This window comes from Anoplophora glabripennis, unplaced genomic scaffold (genome assembly GCF_000390285.2).
Source record: "Anoplophora glabripennis isolate ALB-LARVAE unplaced genomic scaffold, Agla_2.0 scaffold423, whole genome shotgun sequence".
NCBI lineage: Eukaryota > Metazoa > Arthropoda > Insecta > Coleoptera > Cerambycidae > Anoplophora > Anoplophora glabripennis.
This window is the reverse complement of record NW_019416529.1, coordinates 335,576-359,844: the sequence shown is the minus strand read 5'-3', so window position 1 is coordinate 359,844 and position 24,269 is coordinate 335,576. Positions and strand designations below refer to the sequence as shown.

Below are 24,269 nucleotides of genomic sequence, written 5' to 3'. Positions count from 1 at the left end.
GCATATAATGCAATTCAAAAAGTTTTAAAAATTAACAAATTTCACGATTATAAAATACATCGTGTGCAAGAGTTAAATCCTGGAGATATTAAACGTCGAAAAAATGTTATTTCTCAGTTTTTAGTTGCATTAGATGATTATCCTAATTTGTATAACCACATTTTGTGGACAGGTGGGTCATTTTATTAGTCATGGCATTCCAAACCGGAAAAATACTCATCGTTGGTCGGACAAACACCCACATAGTATTAGAGAAGTTCAAAGGCAGGGTCACTTTAGGTGTGGAATTGTAGGGCGCCATGTAATAGGTTCATATTTTTATGATGGTGTCTTAACGGGACAAAGTCATTGCAATTTTCTTGCAAATGAAATTTCTATTCTTATAGAAAATGTGCCACTTCAAATTAGGAGACACCTGTGGTTTCAACTGGATGGGGCGCCTTACCATAATGCTGCAGTTGTTCAAAACTGTATAAATTTGCACAATGAAAATAAGTGAATAGGTACTAATGGCCCTTTACAATTTGCTCCGAGAGCCCCATATCTAACTCCTCTTTTTTCTTCTTGTGGGGAGCCCTAAAAAATATTGTGTATAAAACTAAAACAAACAGTATTGATCATTTGAAGCAGAAAATCACTGCTGCTTGTACATAAATACGTGGCAATATTTTAAAAAAAGTAACGTCCAGTGAACTAAGAACACGTTACGAATTGTGTTTAAATAATAATGGTGCTCACATTTAACACCTATAAAATATTAAGTATTGTGTTTATTTATTTTTATGTTTATTTATTTCAGTTGACATTCCTTTTTTATTTACGTATTTCAGTTGATATTCTTTATATTGTTGTGGTCTTCCTTATACGATAGGTGGGTTTGTAATTCTTACAAATTAATGTAATTGTTGTATACACAGTTGTTTTATTAAACTGTTTATAGTGAATACGTTTTTTATTGTAAATAGAGCCATAGTTGTTGATATATTGAATCAGTAAGAGCACTGAAGAAGATCTATATCGCTGACTACGTCGTTGCAATAATAATAATTGTGAGATAGAGAAATTCATTAGAGAATTGCCCGTAACTTCTTAAATAACGGGAACATAAAAAAATGTTATATAGGAAAAATATTCAAAATCAAGGGATCTTTATCGTGACACATTAAAAAATGTATGTTGCTGGAAAAAAAAATTTTGAGGCGCCGCGACGCCTAGCGTCATAAAGATAATTCCTGTATTTTGATCCTACCTTCAAGTAAATATAGTCAGAAATGCAATAGTTTCTAAAATAATTTATTTTTCTCAGCCGTTTCCCAGAAAAACTCATTTCTCCAGTTAAATCGATCACTCTGTACTCAAGAACTGGTCAAGAACTTTTCACTTTTAATTTCTTGTTTTTTTCCTTTTGTTTTGACAAGAAAAATCGGTACGAAAATTAATTTTTTTCGATATACAAGCTGCGTTCCAAAATAAACAGGACTCTTCAAAAATAGGTATATCTGAGGCCGTCTATTGGCCGCATGTAATTGCGTCGGAAAGGTAGGTTCAGGGAGAGTGGGCAAGGAGCACGAATTCATACAGGAAAATTGACAACATTTATCAATGTAATAGTAAAAATTACTTATAGATTCTCTCAGTACAAAAAGTAGATGGATAGATGGGTGGATGGGTGGGTTTTATAGGTGGTACAGGTGGATGAATAAATATGCGTATTCATGCACGAACGGCTGGATAGAAAGATGTATGAGTTCATATATGGGTGGGTGGATAAAAAGATGGATCCAGAACTCTGCAACACGAATTATGCCATGAAAATGGCGTTTTTAAGCATTTTGATCTATTTTCTGTTTTTGAATGAAATTGGACCAGCTTGTCTGACTCTATGATGATAAATTGGAATTAAACGAGTGAAAACTCATACGTTTAGTGAGCTGGTAGGAATAATTTGATTTTTTATAACTTTCGTCGATCGTAAATGACGTTTTTTGTGAATTTTGACCTGTTTTTTAAATTTTTCCGAATACTCAGACCCGTTGGGCCAAATCTAAAGGCATATTCGGATTCAGCTAAAAAAAATACATGGCAATACAAGGGTCTGAATACCAGATCTGATCCTTTTTTGTGGGGCTGTGTAATGAATGGTTCTGCAACCAAATATCAATTCTAAGTTACATTAATTAATTAATATATTAATATATTTAGGTGCTTTTATGGAGTATTTTAGGGTGGCCGTTTTTTTTTCCGATGAGTATAATTACAAGAAGGATAACTGATATACAAATACTTCCGTTAACATCAAACTTACATAGTGATTCAACTTATCAAAGAATATTTACAGCGATAATGAGAACTGTAAAATAAGAGCAATATTTTAGTAAATAATATAAATTACGTACATATCAGTATGTTTTTTCTTTAATTCAGACGTCCAGTATATCCGTTTCATCAAATTTAGAGAACAGTACAAATCTTTTTATAAAGGTGATAATTATCCTTCGCTCATTTTTTATTTAATTAATTTCTCACTTTTACTTACAAGACGTGTTATTTTCTTATTTCATTAATTTTAAATATTTTATAGTGGTATTTAAGTATTCAAAATGTTTTTAAATGGCCAAAACGTTCAAAACTAGTTTATGTATTGTATAAAGTGAATTCATTACAACTAAATAATAACACCTATACAAATAAGTAGTTACCAAATATACGTTTTAGAGGCTGTGTTAGGCGTTTCTTTGAAGGATGAAATGCAGTCTCCATACAGAAAGTGAGTAAAATGCTATTTTGAGACATATTTAGATATATTCAATCATAAATTATTTTAGAGGTGAGGTACTGTTGACCCAGAGAATAACTAAACCATGGTTACTTTTGGAAACGATTTTCAAATATACGCCTTTCGCTAAAACCGAAGAGAAACAGAAATTGAGTTTGCATCGTTATACGAAAAATGTAAGTATCTCTAGAATTAAGATACTTTATTGTGTATTGTGTATTGAATTATTTCTAAGTTGATTTCTTGTAACAAAGTTTGGAGGTGAAAAATAGAAAACTTTTTTTAAGTAACTATTTCCAAGAAACTCAAAAACAAAGCTCTCTAAAGTTTATAACAATTTCAAGCCAGGTCTTGGCTTAAATGAATTCTATCCGCTCTGCGCGTGTCACGAAGTCAATTGTTTTGAACCAAATGCGTTTCCGTGGCTATTCTTGTGGATTGTTTGTGTCCAAATTGTTGTTACAGTGACTCATGCTTGTGATAGTATCGAGCTAGTAAACATGATGTTAATATGTCATAATATACAGGGTGTCTCATAATTAGCTGCCAACCCTGAACAGGCCGATTCTATGATCAAAACTAAGTAAAAAAGTTCATATGAACATGGGTCCGGAAATGCTTCCTAAGGGCACAGGGACCCATTGAAGAGGGAGGAATGGAAATCATTTTTTTGCAATATCTCTCAATCGCGTTGTGATAAATGAATGAAATTTGGTATACACAGCTAAATTTTGATGAGCAATTTGATGGACTAATCCATTTATTTCCACAAGGTCCATTGGGGTGGGTACGGGGGGGCCCTTGGTACTTTGCGTGTGTAACTTTTTCATCTTTGACTTTTTAACAAATTGGACAGCAAATTCCGTTTTCCCGAACTGTTTTACGTTAAAAAGGTACTCTTGTTTCAAATCGTTATCTTTAACGGTTTCTGAGAAAATCGCTCTTGAATTAATCCCACTTTGGTCAATTTCATAGTAATTTAAACAAAAAAAAATATTTTGTTTCAATTTAATCTAGTTTTAATAAAAAAATAATAATAAAAAATTAAATTAAATAAAAATTAATCCTTTAAATGGAAAAGAGAGGAAAGGAAAATTATTATTATTATTTTTTGTTTAAATTACTATGAAATTGACCAAAGTGGGATTAATTCAAGAGCGATTTTCTCAGAAACCGTTAAAGATAACGATTTGAAACAAGAGTACCTTTTTAACGTAAAACAGTTCGGGAAAACGGAATTTGCTGTCCAATTTGTTAAAAAGTCAAAGATGAAAAAGTTACACACGCAAAGTACCAAGGGCCCCCCCGTACCCACCCCAATGGACCTTGTGGAAATAAATGGATTAGTCCATCAAATTGCTCATCAAAATTTAGCTGTGTATACCAAATTTCATTCATTTATCACAACGCGATTGAGAGATATTGCAAAAAAATGATTTCCATTCCTCCCTCTTCAATGGGTCCCTGTGCCCTTAGGAAGCATTTCCGGACCCATGTTCATATGAACTTTTTTACTTAGTTTTGATCATAGAATCGGACTGTTCAGGGTTGGCAGCTAATTATGAGACACCCTGTATATGGAAACATCGCAAAGGACACGTAGGGACGAGTGAGATTTTTGACATACTTTTAATTTATCTTGTCGATAATGCAATGATATATAGGGTGTTCCATTTATAATAACGAAGTTGACAGCTACTTCTGGTATAACCGGAAGTGCTACGTTGATGGCATTATTTTCATTAAAGAGAACATATCTGATAGTGATAACCCCCGTAAACAAAATTTTAGAGTAATATTGTTGACCACTTACCGTGAAGAACCCTGTATATTAATTTAGAAAATTATTAATTTATATTATTACTGATTTTGAAAATTAGTTTCACTTTGTTTAAAAATATACAGGGTGATTCACAACTTATCCAAAAAAATTTGGAAATAGATGCGGCATGAGAGATGGAGTCAATATCGTAAAAAAAATTGTAAAATCCGAGAAAAAAATTATTGAAGTTATAGTGCATTCAACCACTATATAGTTGGACAACTGTAGTCTTTAGCGTTCTTCGCAATACATGTGGAGAGCCACGTGGCCTCAGCGACTCCGAATTTATGGTGAATCAAGACAACATTTGTATTATGGTGAAGCAATTGTGTTGTAGTGAAACAAGACAGCATTTGTGTTAGTTCGTGGAAACTGAGTAAGACGTACGTACCCAAATGTGTTTACACGCTGATGGATAAAATTTTGAACAATTGTTGTTGTAACGGGTATGTCAAATGATTTTATTATTTAACAACACAAATTAATTATTATTAATTAATAATAACAATAAAGGCAAAATCAGTTGATTTTGCCGATATAAAATAGGTGCTATAAATAAAATTCTATTTATTTCTTTCCTTGCGAAAGTTTTTGTCCGTTTTTATCACACGGCCATGCCGGTCGCATTGTGCGAGGTCAGGTTTTACAGTGGACCAGTTTTCAGTGCTGTGCAGAAGTGTATTTCTGAACTGCCCTTTTTGATTTTTTCATTACAAAATTGTATTTGTAAAAGTTCCCTGTACATCCAGAATTTTTATTTTTGAATAAGTTCTGAATCACCCTGTATAACTAAAATAACGAATTTAATTTATTTTAAAAACTTCATTGCCACTAATAATTGCTAATGTGATTTGAATAGCAGATTTATGTATTTATAGTGTGAAGTACGAAATCAATATTAAATTCTTAAAATACCATATGATTCAATGGTATGAATATGCTTCCAAAATATGTTTAAATTAATCTGAAACTAACTTTGCGAATTGAAAGATTTTATGTTGACCTTTTTAATTTTTAAAAAATCAAGTAAATATTCCGATATGATAGTTTACTCAACAGCATGCTCTACTGCTCACTGATTGTTTGTAATTAATCAAAATTTTAGAATGTTATTGCTATCATCAAGTGGCATTTGTTTGAAGGCTATTTCAGTACTGGTATTAGTACATACGTTTTTAAACAAAGGAAAGGGGTCAAAAAACAGTAAAATAAACAATTAGGCGTTGATGCAACCTGAAGGATAATGACGTGTAATGATTGACAACGCCACTCTTGGGGATTTGTTACATAATTCCGTGTGTTATGATTGCGTTTGCTTCAATAGGAGTGAATATGATGTGTTATTAAAACATGTGTGAAAGTTAACCTTGAACTATGAAATAATATTCACCTGCGTCGAGATAGGATAATAACCTTTGCAGAATTAGAATAATTATTTTCAATTCAGTAAACTATGTTGATTTCATTGGATTATGTATTGGCTACTTAACCTATATATGGTGTCTCGTAATTCGACTGCAAAACTTTTACAAGGTGATCTTTGACTAAAACTGACACAAATAGATCGAAAACTAGAATTCAACTCCTGAGAAAGATATAGAAATTACATGCAAGATAACCTATTAAGAAAGACTTTTTTTCAATATGTTTTAAACCAGTTGAAGCATCAGTAGTAAAAATAATAAACATTTTTGGCTAGTGATGTTTCATATACAAGGTGTCCCGATACTTTATACAAGAAAGTTGAGTACAAATAGATGACGTCAAAATAATTTAATATAATTTTTTTTCATACGGGCCTTCGTTAACAAGTTACGGGATCTCAAAAGTGGACATTGAACAGTTATTTTTATTTACAGTATCTAAACTATTAACTTCAGAATGATGCAAATTTGGTGATAGATAACACATACGTACAGCTTGTTTTTGATGTTGTAAGTGAAACTTCATTATACCCAGAACGCCAGGGACGGACTATGGTTAACAACCCAGAATTTTTGGGTTCACTTGGTTCGAGCTGCGTCTCCACCATTTTTTGTTTTAAATTTTTAATTGGATATAATTCGTATGTCAGATGTACGGTTCTTAAAATAAGAGCCTAGAAAATTTTACTGTATGCAAATGTAATTTTCACTAACAAAATTTGACAAACACAATTTACAGATAATATAAAATAGAAAAACAAAACGAGAATACGTTAAATAAGTTAACAAATAATTTAATAGAAAGAAAACTATCAAAATACATTTTCAATATGGGCACCTTCCACCTCCACACTCTTCCTAAGTCTACGAATGCTATTTGTTTGTATACGAAAAAGCATTTCTGGGGTATGTCTAATATTATCATAATGGAAATAAATTCTTTGTAGCAATTCATCCCTTGTTTGTACAGGGGTTACGTACACTAAACTTTTCAGGTATCCCCACAGGAAGAAGTCCATCGGGTTAAAATCTGGAGAACGTCCAATCCATTTATTATTAAACACAACATACATTAATTATTATGAATCGGAGCTGATCTTTTATTAGCACAGTACCGTGCGGATTCCCTTCATCCCTTAAACGTAAGTTATGGTAATTATGAATTAAGAACTTATTCTTGTTTTGTTTTTCTATTTTATGTTATCTGTAAAGTGTGTTCGTCAAATTTGGTTAGTGAAAATTACATTGGCAGCCAGTAAGATTTTCTAGGCTCTTATTTTAAAAATATGTACGGTTCTAACATAGTAATTATGCACAATTAAAAATTAAAAACAAAATGGTGGAGGCGCCGCTCGATGTGCACTGTGACATAAAATCACAAATACTTCCTAAACTGTTAATTTTACCGTTAAACCAAGAGGGTATTATCGTTGGCAAATTCTTCAGGGAACTTATTTTTGATACAGGCAGATTGCGATCGTCATTTATACAAAAATTCTAGATTCTTAACCATTGGACATAGTCCGTCCCAGGTGTTCTGGGCACAATAAAATTTCACTTGCAACATTAACAACAAGCTGTACGCATGTGTTATCGATCGCCAAATTTGCATAATGCTGAAGTTAATAGTTTAGAGACTGCAAATAAAAAATGTCTTTTTAATTTTGGGGCCCGTAACTTGTTAACGACGGTCCGTATGAAAAAAAACTGTATATGATGAACCTCATCGACTTGTACTCGACTTTCTTGTGTCAAGTACCGGGACACCTTGTATACATTGAATCACAAAAAAAATTGGTTGTGTGTAAACCTTTTTTTGTATTGATAAAAGAAAAAGTCATCATTTTGGCGCTTTTCGTCACAGTAACATGAAAAGGAGACGTAATTGAAACAAAATTGATATTGAATGCGATTTTTAAATAAAATTGAGAAAAACAAACTAATAATAAACACAACACATCATATAAAGCTACGATATTTGTTTTCAGATGTAAGTACATTTTTCTGAAACCTGAGAACGACTATTTAAGACCTCTGACAAGTAGTAGATACTCACCCAGTAAGAAGAGACAACAACACTGTAAAACAAATAAAATATACATTGTATTATGCTACATATTTAGCATTTAATACATACATAGGTAATAAATAATAATTAATCAATATACAATTTAAATAGTTGCGCTTAATAGTTAGAAACATTTATTAATATGTAAGGTGAACATCACAGCTGCCTTTGATATGTTATCTGTGGTAATAATTAACACAGGACGACATGACATTGGCATTTTGCTCAAGAATCGTGTACTTTAGCAAAATTTTTCAACAATAAACCATTTAATTATCATCACCCTTTTATGTTACTGGCCAAAAGTGGTTCCAACCTAATTTATTTCTTTGTTATTCTGTATAAATATGAATAAACAATAGCTAAAGACATGTAGTAAACTTGGTACTGATCCTCAACTGGTTTAGAAGATATTAAAAAAAAAACGTTGTCAATAAGTCTATTCAACAAGCTCCTAGTTCTCTAGAACATTTTGCATTAATATTGAACCGCGCCGCGCCATTATTCCATGGCTAGAAATTGGCCTCAATGATTTGGGATCGAGGGGGAGTATCCCTCTTTATCCTGCCTCATCTCGTGTAGGCCTGGACAGCCTTCGTAGGTGGGCCCCATCCGTCGTCTGCCCCGACCGCAAATGCGGCCGGTGTAGGCGCTTTGTGGGACCTCCTTTTGTCCTGGCTGGGCCCCGCCGGCTAGGGCCCTTTCTTCTGGCGCTCTTCTTGCTTCGCCGGCTCGTCTGTGTAAACCCCGGGGGTGGTGTCATGTTTATGTGTGGTATGGTTGGGTAGGGCAGTGCGGCTATGCAGCCTGGGATGCGCTTTGCAATATTGAACCAGACCTGCAGGAATTTGTTAATCAAATTATAGGACACCCTTATATTTGTGTTGTTTATATTAGCGTTCTGTAAATTTTTTTCTTTTCAAAGAAAAAATACGTATTTAGTGATTTCGGATCACTTACAAGTCCTTGTTTGGTTCGCCAGACGCCAAAACATTTATTTGTAGATTTATAGTACATTGGTCCGCTGAATCCGTATTTAAAATAAGAATTCTCGGAGCAGTTTGGTAACATCAAGAAACTCCTATAAAAAGTAGTATTCAAGATTCCAAACAAACATGAGTAGCCTGTCAACTCATAGTCACGTAGTTTTGGACCTTTGATGTATAAAGTTATGGGCTTATAGTTACGGTTCAATAAGATCATTAGTTCGAACCACTGACTCAAGTTACTTTAAAATCTCAATTACCACCTTCTAGAGAAGCGTCTTGATGTTAGGGTCAAAACACGAAATGATTTTTTGATTTTACCAATTAAGAAATTTTATATTATAACTAGCGGCCCGTCCCGACTTCGTACGGGTATTATTTAAATTTTTTTTGGGATAAACGTATTTACGAACAAAGACGGAAACGTTAAAGCTGGTATATGAATCCATTGGATTGGGATTTGAAAGGGAAGGCTTTGAACACGATTGATCAAAATTTTCGTACCACCTTAGCCTCAGCAACACGTGGTGGTTATGCCATTAAATTGTAGCTTATATGAAACGTTTGTATTTTTAACATAGCGCCATCTATTGAATACTTACTCAATCCAGTCAACAGATATCGCCATCTGTTACAATCGTTTGGAGGTAACAGATAATTGTGACTGTAAAAATAATAGACAAATAATTTGCAATAAAATAATATTGCGACTATAAATTGAGATGTAAGCTATCCTATCTTTCAAGTTGGATCAAATTGCACACGGTGTGCAAATCAAATTTAAAATCGTTTCAGTAGTTTACGAGTCCATCGCGGACAAACAACGTGACACGTAATTTTATATATAAAGGATAAATTTAATAAAAGTTGTTTAACATCTACAGGGTATTCCACCTAAGAGGGATTCTTCTGTAACTCTGTAACTGTAAAAGAACCCCGCACAAAACCAATGGAACAAGACTTTTCGTCAAATTGCATGCAAATGTGGGATCAAGTAGGTGATATGATGAGGATCCCCATGGGCCCGACCACATCCTATGCACAGTTTCGGAAATACGTGAGCTGAGAGCCACTCAATATAGCCAAATCTGCACTTTGCGTTACCCAGAGTCAACGGCGTGGACGCGGCAGATGCCATGTGTGTGTGTTAAGTGTAATGTTTCAATATCCAAATAGACAATCCTCGATGATGCAATTCGCCACCGAGAACATTGGATTTTAGGTTATTGTTCGAGAAAATTATATAGAAAGACACGTGACTCCATTTGCGAATCGTTTATACAGGGTGTCTCATAATTAGCTGCCAACCCTGAACAGGCCGATTCTGTAATCAAAACTAAGTATAAAAGTTCATATGAACATGGGTCCGAAAATGCTTCCTAAGGGCACAGGGACCCATTGAAGAGGGAGGAATGGAAATCATTTTTTTGCAATATCTCTCAATCGCGTTGTGATAAATGAATGAAATTTGGTATACACAGCTAAATTTTGATGAGCAATTTGATGGACTAATCCATTTATTTCCACAAGGTCCATTGGGGTGGGTACGGGGGGGCCCTTGGTACTTTGCGTGTGTAACTTTTTCATCTTTGACTTTTTAACAAATTGGACAGCAAATTCCGTTTTCCCGAACTGTTTTACGTTAAAAAGGTACTCTTGTTTCAAATCGTTATCTTTAACGGTTTCTGAGAAAATCGCTCTTGAATTAATCCCACTTTGGTCAATTTCATAGTAATTTAAACAAAATTATCAAGGTATTCTTATGTCAAAGTATTGTCAACCCGATTGCCAATTTAATAGTTCTAAGCGAAAAAAATGGAAGAGTTTACGGGACAAGAGTTAGTTGATATGATATTTATTTATGGCTTTTGCGATGGTAATGCTGCAGCGGCAGAACGCGAGTACGGGAGAAGGTTTCCAAACCGAAGGCTGCCATCAAGGAGGACATTCCCTACGGTATTCCGCAACTTAGCTGCAACCGCCACTTTTCGAAAGGCACCGGGTCAAGGACGTCCCAGGATTAATAGGGAAGCGGAGGTCCTTGACGCTATTGAACAAGATCCTACGACTAGCATACGGAACATTTCAAGGCAAATAAATGTTCCTCGGCCAACGGTACTACATATCTTAAAGATTTCCTTAACAGAATTGATTAGATGTGCTACTAACATTTCAGGTTGGAAGAATATTAAAGCGACAAGGTCTACATGCCTATCACTATCGACGTGTACATGGCTTGATACCAGAAGATTTTGCGCCACGTATGCAATTTTGTCGCTGGATTTTGTCGCTGGACAACGAGCAAGCTTCCAAAATTTTGTGGTGTGACGAAGCTACTTTTACCCGAAATGGAAAATTAAATTTTCATAATTCTCATTATTGGGAAGAAGAGAACCCACATGTTGTTCGGAGAACAAACTTCCAGCAACGGTTTTCCATAAATTTATGGGCGGGAATAATTCACGACACTCTGATTGGACCTATTGAAATTCCACAACGTCTCAATTCAAATCTTTATTTAAACTTACTTCAAGAAAATCTTCCCCAAATTCTCGATGATCTGCCTCTAAATTTACGACGTAACATGTTTTTTCAACACGATGGAGCCCCGGCACATAGTGGTCGCAATGTTCTAAATTTCCTAAACGAAAATTTCGCTGGACGGTGGATAGGGAGGCACGGACCGGTAGCTTGGCCGCCGCGTTCTCCCGACCTAACCCCGCTGGACTTCTTTTTCTGGGGATATCTAAATCAAAAAGTTTACGCCACCGAAGTCGATACCCGTGAGGAATTGCTGCAGCGTATCAATGATGCAGCCAATGAAATTCGTCAAAACCGTTTTAGCATCTTAATAGCTTCGAGAAGTGTTACACGTAGGGCAAGACTTTGTATCAGAGAAGGTGGAGGGTTTTTTGAACAGTTTTTAAAATAGCTTGTTGTCTGTTATCAAAATTAAGTTTCCATCTTATGATCCCTTCGAAAAGTGACGGTTGCAGCTAAATTGCGGAATACAGTGAGGAATGTCCTCCTTGATGTCAGCCTTCTGTTTGGAAACCTTCTGCCGTACTCGCGTTCTGCCGCGCAGCATTACCATCGCAAAAGCCATAAACAAATCATCATATCATAATTGTTCTACATCAATAATGTGTATTACTGATTACGTATTAAATTATTATTATTATTTTTTGTTTAAATTACTATGAAATTGACCAAAGTGGGATTAATTCAAGAGCGATTTTCTCAGAAACCGTTAAAGATAACGATTTGAAACAAGAGTACCTTTTTAACGTAAAACAGTTCGGGAAAACGGAATTTGCTGTCCAATTTGTTAAAAAGTCAAAGATGAAAAAGTTACACACGCAAAGTACCAAGGGCCCCCCCGTACCCACCCCAATGGACCTTGTGGAAATAAATGGATTAGTCCATCAAATTGCTCATCAAAATTTAGCTGTGTATACCAAATTTCATTCATTTATCACAACGCGATTTGAGATACATTGCAAAAAAATGATTTCCATTCCTCCCTCTTCAATGGGTCCCTGTGCCCTTAGGAAGCATTTCCGGACCCATGTTCATATGAACTGTTTTACTTAGTTTTGATCATAGAATCGGCCTGTTCAGGGTTGGCAGCTAATTATGAGACACCCTGTATAATCCTACTCCACAGGAACTAAAAGTAGTCACCTATATTGACTGCACTTCCATAGATTTTGAGACAAGTTCTTGTTCTAAAGCACTAAGACAATCACACTGTGTCCACAAAGATAAACATTTGGTAAAGCCTTCAGTGATAGTTGCTCCTGATGACTATATATTAGACATTCAAGGTCTTTATTTTTCAAACTCTGCTAACAACAATGCCATAATTCTCCTGAACGGGTTTAATAGAGATGTTAATGGAATGCGAGACTGTTTTGCAACAAGATCTATGTATTGTAAATCGTGGAAATCGAGATGTTATTCCTACCTGCCAGAGAATTGGTTAGAATACGAAAATGACACCAATACTACAGCCAAATCAGTCTCAATTCTCAACTGAAGAGGCAAATGAGTCAAGACTAATAACCAAAACAAAACGGTTAGTAGAGGTTCGAAACGGACATCTCCAAAGAATATTCAAGTTTTTTTCTGACACATATCCCGAATTTGAGTGATTTTCTGGAGCTATAATAAATAAATACATATATCAGAACCACCCCGATGGCAAGCACAGACGAAAATCTAGCTGATAGAATGCTGATTCAGTGCAAGAAGTTAACGTTGTTGAGGCACGAGTAAAAATAGAGAACCTGGTGCGCCGAAGAGTACAATAGGTTGAATTAACAGCTGGCATAATTGATCATGATGGGGAAGAAGATGAAGAACGCACTTTTTACTTGGATCAAAATACAAATGAATCAGGTTTCATGAGGGTTAGGCTGTTTTTTCGATTCAGATGTGCCATGGTTCATCAATTATGGATCTCATTTAATGAAGAGTATGTAAATCATCCTGAACCTGAGAATGAAGATGAACCCATTCTTGGTTACTTCTATACATGTAATCAAGGAGCAAAAACTTTAGGAAAATGCGAACAGGTAGCGGCTACTATATGATACTTAGGGTATGCAAGACATGAAGATAATGATAAATATCCTTCACTCGAATTCTAATGAGTATACTCGATTTCAGGATGAATAATTAAATTCTAAACATTGAGATAATAAATCCTCTTGATGGCAATTGTTGATGGAAGTATCCTTAATAATTCTCGGAGAACCATTTCATCTTCATTGAGGGGATCGCTGAGTACGTCGGTTCTTTATTATACTCAAGCGAAGACGTGGGCACTTTCGCACGCATACGGTCATGTACACACATACATACACATTTACACACACACTCACATGCGCGTACACATACACATGGGGTCAAGTATCTGCCATGTCCACGGCGTTAATCCTGGGTAACGCTAAGTGCTATATTGAGCGACTTTCAGCTCACGTATCTCCGAAACCGTGCATAGGCGGTGATCGGGCCCATGGAGACTTTTAATCTACATCATATCACCTACTTGATCCCACAATTTCAAGCAATTTGACGAAAAGTTTTTTTTCCATTGGTTTTGTGCGGGGTCAAATTAAAACCATTTTTTTTATAAATTTTACAGTTGCAGAGTTACAGAAGAATCCCTCATTTTACAAACGGAAAATAACCAAAAATAATCAGTAAATAGGAAGTTACTAAGACAAATGCATATTTATAAACACGTAGAATATTATTAAGTTATTGTGACCATTGCCAATCCTGTATTCGAAAAATATAATTTCAATAACTACCTCAAACCAATCTACCTCACTTGAATAAAAATGTATTAAAAATAAAGTTTTACTAGCTCAGTAAAAATAACATCAAAGTCAATGGCTGTTTACATTTCCATTCAAACAACTCTCTACAATTTTCCCCAGAACAATAGGCACATACGATCTATTAACAGCAATATTTTTAAACTATTGATACCTAAAAACAGAACAATGGGATAATAAAACTTGTTTGAAAAATATGAGCCTTTAATCGTTATAGAATAAAATACAAATATGTTAAATTGAAATTGGGTGTGGGAAAATTCAAGAGACTATCGGCAAAGCTCGTACTGTCACTGAGTTATTTTTTATCAGCAAGACAACCAAACAGAGGATGCAATACTCTTTCTGTAATCTCCTTAAGTTCCAAGGTAGTAATTCGGAGAAATTATAATAGATGCCGTCACAATGTAGCTCATGCGCAAACCCGAACCCACAGATTCTTAACCTGAGTTATTCTCGAAACTTATAGATGTCGCTGAAGGTCATTTTGCGCATATTGCGCACACTAACGTATAATGGCTCTATTAAAGTTACTGTGTTGTACCTTGGTGGGCAAAGAGCGATAATCCCGCTCGACTCCGCTCCATCCGAGGTCATATATTCAGCCACAAATATTGGCGCTATGTACTTCTGACTTAGAATCGGATTCACTAGTGTGGTCTACAGCCCAGCCCATTTTTTTTTTTGGCAATGTGTAACTGAAGATTCTTCCATCTTCTTTGTACCAAAATTTGTGGACTATAAAGTAAACAAAAAATCTAAAGAAAATGCTGCAAAATTTTCTGTTTTTAAAATGCGACTAATATAGTTGCTCCATTATTATTCATTCAGAAAAATGTACCATATATCCTAGAGGCAATAGAGTATTACAAAATAAGACATTTTTCATGAACCATACGGGTCTATCGTTTTTTTTTGCTATCTCCATGTATACGTTGTAATCCTCGACTATTTTAAGTTACAATTTTTCTAGGTATAATAGTGAAAACTGTAATGCCCGTTTGCACCATAGTGTTTAATCCAGGATTAAGTCTGAACTTGGATTAAAATATAACATTTTGTTTGCACCGTTTCAAATCTATATATTAATCTAGGATTAATTTAAACCCTCAAATTTGACCGCTTAAACTTGTATTAATGAAAAAATTGACACTATTGACAGTACTTAGAGCTAGTTATAATTTTTTTAAATAGACATTTCTTCTTTTTCCTGTGGACTGTGGATGAGTGCGCTGCGCCATTATTCCATGACTAGAAATTGGCCTCAATGATTTAGGATCGAGGGGGATTATCCCTCTTTATCCTGCCTCATCTCGTGTAGGCCTGGACAGCCTTCGTAGGTGGGCCCCATCCGTCGTCTACCCCGACCGCAAATGCGGCCGGTGTAGGCGCTTTGTGGGACTTCCTTTTGTCCTGGCTGGGCCCCGCCGGCTAGGGCCCTTTCTTCTGGCGCTCTTCTTGCTTCGCCGGCTCGTCTGTGTAAACCCCAGGGGTAGTGTCATGTTTATGTGTCGTATGGTTGGGTAGGGTAGTGCGACTATGCAGCCTGGGATGCGCTTTGCTAAGGTGGCCCTTAGCCCAGCGCGGGAGGGGAGGGGTAAGGAGGGTATGGGGGGTGTGTATGTGTGTGTGTGTGTGTCGTTGTCTTCGTTTCTTGATCCTGGCTGTCTCTGAAACAGAAAAGGTTAGCGACAGGGGGGGGGGGGTGTCGTTGGGGTGGTCACCCAAGGTCAAAAAGTTGGTGTCTAGGTCTTTTGTGTTTGTCGGTCACGTCGGGTACGTAGTCAACGGCTTGCCTGAGGAGGGAATTGTCATGTCTAGCGGCTGTGGATGAGTGAGTGGTGTTACGAGATCATTGATAGATGTATTGGATGATTTTGATATTCACGAAACAAACAAATATATATTAGAAATGATCTATTTCATAATCATAGATTCATAGACAATATGACTTTTTACCGCAGATTTAGGTTGACAAAAGAGACCACATTACATCTGCTAACTTTAATTGAAGAGGAGTTGGAATATCCAAGTGACATATAATTTTAACGAACACGTCGGCATGAACACGATGCAACTGGCAATCGGAATGTTGGAGTTATAAAAAGCTTTTATTCTTAATATGATTTTGTATTTCTGGGAATAATAGTGTATCTCCTATCCAACAATTGGTTCTATGCTTGTGCTGGTCATTTTTCTGCCATTGCAGACTTTTCAGGGATGGACATATCAACAGTGTCCAGAATAATTGTAGGAGTATCAATTGCAATAGCTCGGCTTTATTAGAGATATATAAAAATGCCAAACCCAAAAGAAATAGTTAGTGTGCAACATGAGTTCTATAAAATTGCATCAGTTCCTAGGGTATTAGGTGCCATTGATGGTACTCACATTAAAATTTTGGTTTGAGAATGTGACTTTAACATATTTTTTTCCTAACATAACTGGACATAAGTTAGCAGCATTATAAAAACCCTAAACAGTATTCCTAAAGCCCAGTTTAATTTAATCTACAATTGGCAGTAAGTGGTGCAAAAGCTGATTATTAAAACCTAGTTTTAAAATTAAACCAAGTTCAGTTGAACTTGGCTTAAATTCTAAACGGTGCAAACGGGCATAAGAAAACCACACCAAAAATATCAATTGTTACCTTAAAAAAGCACTGTACATTCAAACCGGAAAACCATTTAATTGTTTTAACATTATATTCCTCGTAAACCACTATGTATTTCTATGCATAAATAGCCATTTTAGAGATTATTTATTAAGAATGAACAGATATCTATAACTTTTACTAAATATCTATGAATAATTTCAGATCTTGGACAGAAGAAAAAATGAAGCCAAGAAAACGACGTCCCAAAGCTTATTAGACATGTTTATAGAAATCTCCGAGAATAATCGCGATTTCACCGACGAAGATATAATTAATGAAGTAGTAACCTTTATGTTAGCAGTAATTCACTCCCGACAAATTTTTTTTCAATTTGCTTGTAACACAAAGAATTTTAGGGACAGGATTCCGTTGGTGCCGCAGTTGCTTTCAGTCTCTATTACATCGCCAGAGATGAGAACATTCAGAGCAAGATAGTGGAAGAATTGGATTCAGTTTTTGAAAAAGCAAAACCGAGTGTAGCGACATTGCACAATCTGAAGTATTTGGAACAGTGCATCAAAGAATCGTTGAGGCTGGCTCCTAGCGTCCCTATAATATCTCGGATTCTAACAGAAGATGTAACATTAGGTTTGTATTTGTGGTCAGAAAAACATTGTCACGCATGGACTCTTGTTAATGTCAACAGAAATAAAATAAAGTATACTGAGGTGTGTCAGATTGAACGTTGTTGCAATGCAATTATTTTGGGTAGAGAAACTGAAAACAGATTTTTTTTTAAACTTCCAATATATTGTTTTCCCGGCTTATTTTATCCCACAAATTTTCTAGTTTTTGTTCTAATATAAATGATGGTATTGCTGAGACTTTGCTGTTCATTAATTTTTTTAAAACTCAATGAGAATCTCTGTACTATATAAAACAAAATACTCTGCACAAAAAAGTCTACAAAAATAGTCTCTACAGCAAATAGTCTCTGTACAAAAGGGAGTCTCTGTACAATATAAAAATGTAAATAGCAGCATTTATTTGACGATGTGGACGCATTGACGTATAAAAAAAATTTATTCACAAATTATAATTATTAAACATAAAGAAATCATATGTTAGATCTCTTCATGAAATTATAACTTACATAGGACTCGACATTGGAATAAGTAAATAGTATAAGCATTGTTGGAAACAATATCGAAGTCATACTCCCATTAAAATTTTGTTATTTTTGTTTATATTTACAGTATATTACTCTGAAATTCTAAAAAACGTCGTAAACACCAACATCCTTATGAAGAACAATAATCATGATGATGACTTTTCATCAACAAACAATAATATATGGTAATCATTGGACACGGAAAGCAATAAGGAACGGCGCAAAAATATAAAAAAATACTGATGATCTCTGAACGATAAACCGTCGCATTGAAAAATCTAATTTCAATTTTATTTTTGAATAGTTGGTCAAATAAACCCGAAAAATGTTCAAAATCAAAATTGCATTATATCTCTTTTTGAAATAAATTAAAAAATTTACTCAGATTATAAGTTTGTTTTTCAAATTTCATCGTTCTTTTTCAACTTTTATTTAATTAATTTTTCATACCTCGTCACTGGACAGGTTAGTATAACATCAAACAACTGCGAGCGCTAATCTCGAGCCTACCCTGTATCCAATTAGGAGCTAGATTCCACATTATGGTCAAATTTCATCTTTCTTGATTCATGTGCATATTTTTTCTTATCGCACATAAATTTAACAATGAAAACACACAAACACACATACCGTTATTAAATACTTTTATTATAAAATGAAACTATTTCCAGTAAAAACTAATACCTCACGCGGTGACATATTCAACGCGGAATTAGCGATGGTCGTTTGTTTTGTGTCTCCTGTCATATCACATCAAGTGCATTGATATTAGTTCACTTGAACTAGGTCGATTTCAGGGATCATTGACACTAATATTCACAAACTAAACACAGTGCTCTAAAAAGTAGTAATATAATTTTTATGAAAAATTTACTAGAATTTTTTTTGCAATTTAATTGACATCAAAAAAATATGGTGGCCAAAATAACATGTCGCAAAGTCATACAAAGGCAGTATATTTTTACAAAATTACACAGCCCCATAAAAAAAATTATGTGTATTGGACTATACCACTATATCCTCATGTTTTCAAGGTCGTCGAGTCCGAATCCGAGATCCGTTTGACCTTGTCAGGTCAGATTAAAGGTCATTTTAAGGTCAAACCGAGAAAAATTCCCTATGGTGGAGACAACCTGGTTATTATACAGTACGCGCCTAAAGTATGGAATAAATTCAGTAAAAACGAAAGAAATTTTTTTTGGGAAAAATCCTCGAACTGGTCGATTTTTAATTTAAAAAATACATATTTTAGCATGAAAGGCGATTTTCATCCGTCATTTGTTTTCGAGTAATGACGTCATCGGCATTTTTTTAAATAGCAACCCCCTATTTTTTTTCTTGATTCTAAAGGATCGTTTCATTGTCGATCCGACAGTATTAAAATGTTGCCATCTTACACAGGAAAGTTTTCGAGTAAATGACGATTGAATGTTAGAAAACCCAAATCAATTAAAATAAAGCAACCTGGACCTGGACGTCCAAGCGTTAGTGAAGATCACAAACAGAACATTTTGATAAGTATGGTAGATAATCCTCATAATACTTCACGATTGGTTCATTAAACAATGAAATTAGTCAGACCACAGGGAGGAATCCTGAGGAAGGAAAAATATCATCCCTACAAAATTCAACTTGTGAACTCAATGAAGACGATCCCGACCGCCGCTTACACATATGTGAAATTATGATGGATTTATGTCAAGTAAATAGAGATTTACACCGGCAAATACTTTTTTCAGACGAGGCCACGTTTTGTCTCAATGCAATGGTACAGTGAACCGTCAAACTTGCAAGTATTGGAGTCGGGAAAATCCTCATTGGATGGCAAAGACACAAACCCAACACCCACATAAATTAAATGTATGGGCTGTAATAGTTGACAACAGAATAATAGGGCCTTTCTTCTTTGAAGGAACCCTTACAGGAGAAAGATATTTAGAGTTTTTACAAAATGACCTTGTTCCATCGCTTGCAGTAATTTTTCTTAACATTAATGACCCTGATATTCCTGATGACACCATATGGTTTCAGCAAGACGGTGCACCACCGCACTATGCGCGTCCTGTTCGAGATTTTCTGGCCAATTGTTTTCCTAGGAGGTGGATCGGCAGACGAGGACCGATAGAATGGCCCACGAGATCCCCAGATCTTACACCTCTGGACTATTTCTTATGGGGCTACTTAAAGTCCAAAGTGTACGTTAATAGATCACATAATTTAGAAGAACTCCAAAATTGTATTATAGATGAAATACACAGTTACCCCAGAAATATTTCATAATGTGCAAGAAGAATTTCTGCACAGAGTTGCGTATTGTCAAGAAGTCGGTGGGTGGCAATTCGAACACTTAATTTAGGTAGTAAACTTAATGAACTATATATACTTGATATATATGCTTGACATAGGAATTGTTATTTTTTTAATGAATAAAATTTACGTTTTCATTTACTCGAAAACTTTCCTATGTAAGATGGCAACATCTTAATACCGTCGGATCGACAATGAAACGATCTTTCAGAATCAAGAAAAAAATAGAGGGTTGCTATTTAAAAAAAAAATGTCGATGACGTCATTACTCGAAAACAAATGACGGTTGAAAATCACCTTTTATGCTAAAATATGTATTTTTAAAATTAAAAATCGACCTGTTCCAGGATTTTTCCCAAAAAAATATTTGTTTCGTTTTTCTGAATTTATTCCATACTTTAGGCGCGTACTGTATGTTTTTGGGCTCGCTATGTCCGAGTCCGACGTCTGTTTGGTCTTGTTAGGTCAGGTTAGTTGGCTTGTCCTACAAAGCAATTTTTGCCTCGCTCATCTACAGGGTGTATCTAAATAACACCGAAAAAATTCAAGGGGCGATTCTCCGATGAAAATTAATAGGGGTCTTTGGTATAAAATTTTTTGAAAAAACCCTCCCCTGAAAAGTTACGCCCCTCCTAAAATTACAAAAAAAAATTGTTTTTCTTTTTTATCTTCCACGTACATCAAGCTAAAGAAACCAAACTTGGTGAACATTATCTGTCAATAAAACTACACTTTTTGAATTTTTTTCAACCCTGAACTATTTTTGTAAGGGGTTGAAATAATCAACCCCTATGACATTTTTTCTTATAATTTTTTTTTCGATAAAATTTTTTCCTTTTAAAAAATATGTCTAAAAAACCCCATTCATTTACTAACTTTTTGATCTCTTCAAGTTTCTTCGAAAAGTTAAGGATTTATGACAAAAAAAAATAAATGTATTGTAATGTATTTTTAAAAAGATGAGCTGTTTAACGCGAGTGTATTTTGCCGAAAGATCTAGTGGCCTGTTCTTTACAATGGAATCCGTAGAAACAAATGTCAATGTCATTTATTGTTACTGTTTCTTACTATTTCACAAGTTTCATGATTTTGTGTAGAAAATATTAGTTAATAAACCGAAAATATGGTTAACTATTCGAATTTAGAAATGGCAGATATGCATTTTACATATGGGTATGCTAACGGTAATGCATTGGAAGCGCAAAGACTTTATGCTGAACAGTACCCAGAGCGTAGATTACCCCACCATACTACGTTCACAAATATTCACCAACGCTTGCGGGAACTTGGAAAATTTGAAAAGAGAAGTCATGACTGTGGCCGTAGCCGAGAAGTTAGAACTGAAGCTGTCGATGAAGCCGTACTTAATTTAATTGAGGAATCCCCAGAAACTAGTACCAGGAAAATAGCTCGTGTCCTAAATGTAAGCCATTCGGTAGTTTTTAGAATTTTAAAAGAACAACAGTTATATCCCTATCATCTCCAACGGGTGCAGTCGTTACTGATTCGAGATTTTTTACCACGTGTGGTTTTTTGTCAATGGCTTATTAATATGATCGGCCAAGCGCCGCAGTTCTTAAGAAATATTTTATTTACTGACGAGGCGAATTTCTCAAGAGACTGTATTAGAAATTTTCGTAACAATCATATTTGGGCTGAGGAAAATCCTCATGACTTTTTTGAAGGAAATCATCAGTATCAATTTTCATTAAATGTGTGGCTCGGAATTATCGACGATCATTTAATTGGTCCCTATTTTCTTCCACGACGATTAGATGGTGACTCATATTGTCATCTTCTCGAAGAATTACCTATTATTCTTGAAGAAGTTCCCATTCAAATTAGGCAACGTTTATGGTTTATGCACGACGGTGCACCAGCCCACTTTAGTATACGTGCAAGACGTCACTTGGATGAGGTGTATGCCAATCGATGGATAGGTCGAGGAGGATATGTAAATTGGCCAGCCCGCTCCCCTGACCTTAATCCTTTGGATTTTTGCATATGGGGATATCTGAAATCTTTGATCTACTCAAGGCCAGTTGAAGATATCAATGATTTGCGAAACCGCATTGTAGCAGGGTGTGAAACGATAAAAAATTCACCAGGAATATTTTTTTTATTTCAGGGGAGGGTTTTTTCAAAAAATTTTATACCAGAGACCCCTATTAATTTTCATCGGAGAATCGCCCCTTGAATTTTTTCGGTGTTATTTAGATACACCCTGTATAGTGGACCGAAAGATTCTCAACATTCACGAGTCTTCACATTAGCATGGTCTTTTTCAATCAATTTGAAAATCCGACACTGTAATTTTATGCAGCATTATTGATTACTAACATTTTCATTCCTCGCTGTAAGAAAGGTTTTGAATAGTTACCGTGCGTGAAATTGAGGGAGAATTTTGGAAGACAGTAGAGTGAGTTATACCTATATGGTACATGTGGATTTTTCTCAGTTTGACTTCGGAATGACCTTATAATGACCTTGAACCTGACCTAAGAAGACCAAACAGGTGTCGGATTCGAACTCAACGAACCCGGAAACATATAATAACTATGGTTGCCTAAGCCACAGAGGATTTTTCTCGGTTTGACTTTGAAATAACCTTTACCTTAACCTGACAAGGTCAAACAGACCCCGGATTCGGACTCAGCGATCTCGAAGACATGAGTGGTCTAGTCCGATGCACATACATTTTTTTTCGTAGGGCTGGGTTATTTCCCTTGCACTTTTGCTCTCTGTCATTCCAATATAGTTGATTTTAATATTAATAAGCACACACATATAACCGAGTTCAGGATATTTATTTGATTTAAAAAAAAGCACAAACAATTTCAGATTACTATTCCGGGAAACACATACTATTAAAAATCTGACTACCACACCCACACATCTGTAATTCGAAACTTTACCTAAACACCCTTATTTTTTTTCTATAATAAAATCTTTCAGCTGTATCAAAGAACAGTAATATGTGGGTCACATTTTTTAGATGGACGCACATTTCCAGCTGGTACCAACATATTTATTTCACCGTTCATTACACACAGACTACCGCACCATTATCCGGATCCGTTGAAATTCGATCCAGAAAGATTTTCACAGGAAGAAATGGACAAACGCCATCCGTTTGCATTTATTCCTTTCAGCATGGGACAGCGAAATTGTATAGGCAAGTTGACTAATTTTTGCTACAAAATAGTTTTAGATCCATTTTCTTAGCAAAATTTAGTTCAAATCTTCTAGTGTAGATGTCGTGACTATACTAAAAAAACAATTGATTCCTGGAACGTTGAAATGCGGTCCATCTGAAAGATTGTTAAATTTTGGGTAATTTTTGTAATATAAAGTTTTTCCCAATAATTATTTGTTTTCGAGGCATGTTGACTTCAATATGCAAATGGTGATGTAACAGGAAAATCTATTATTTTATTTAAGTCACACTGAGACAAAATATGGTTATAATGGCTTTTTCACACCACATACCAACAAACAATCAGATTTGGGCAAAATACTTCAAAATGTATTTAAAATACAAATTATAAAATATTAGTACGAATGTATTTTAAAATACTTAAAAACAAAATACTTCTTTGGCAAAGTATTTTAAATATAAATTACGTAGAGTATTTAAAATAGTATTTTAAGTATATTGAATATTGAATATATTGAAAATATTCATTAATATTAAAATATTTTGGTGAAATATTAAATCTGAAATTTAAGATGTGATTGCAAAAAATATATTATATGTGTAAAGCAAGCCCGATT

General features: G+C 35.0%; 1 protein-coding gene across 1 annotated transcript in view; it reads left to right on the top strand.

The window, feature by feature from the left end:
* The window catches only part of LOC108911764 (probable cytochrome P450 4aa1), a 39,105-nt gene that overhangs the window by 12,145 nt on the left and 2,691 nt on the right, over positions 1-24,269 (top strand). The window contains exons 5-9 of the mRNA XM_018716780.2: positions 2,716-2,767; positions 2,826-2,952; positions 17,240-17,377; positions 17,434-17,665; positions 23,491-23,670. Of these exons, the coding sequence (XP_018572296.1) occupies positions 2,716-2,767; positions 2,826-2,952; positions 17,240-17,377; positions 17,434-17,665; positions 23,491-23,670 (729 nt within the window). The remainder of the gene's footprint in view (positions 1-2,715; positions 2,768-2,825; positions 2,953-17,239; positions 17,378-17,433; positions 17,666-23,490; positions 23,671-24,269) is intronic.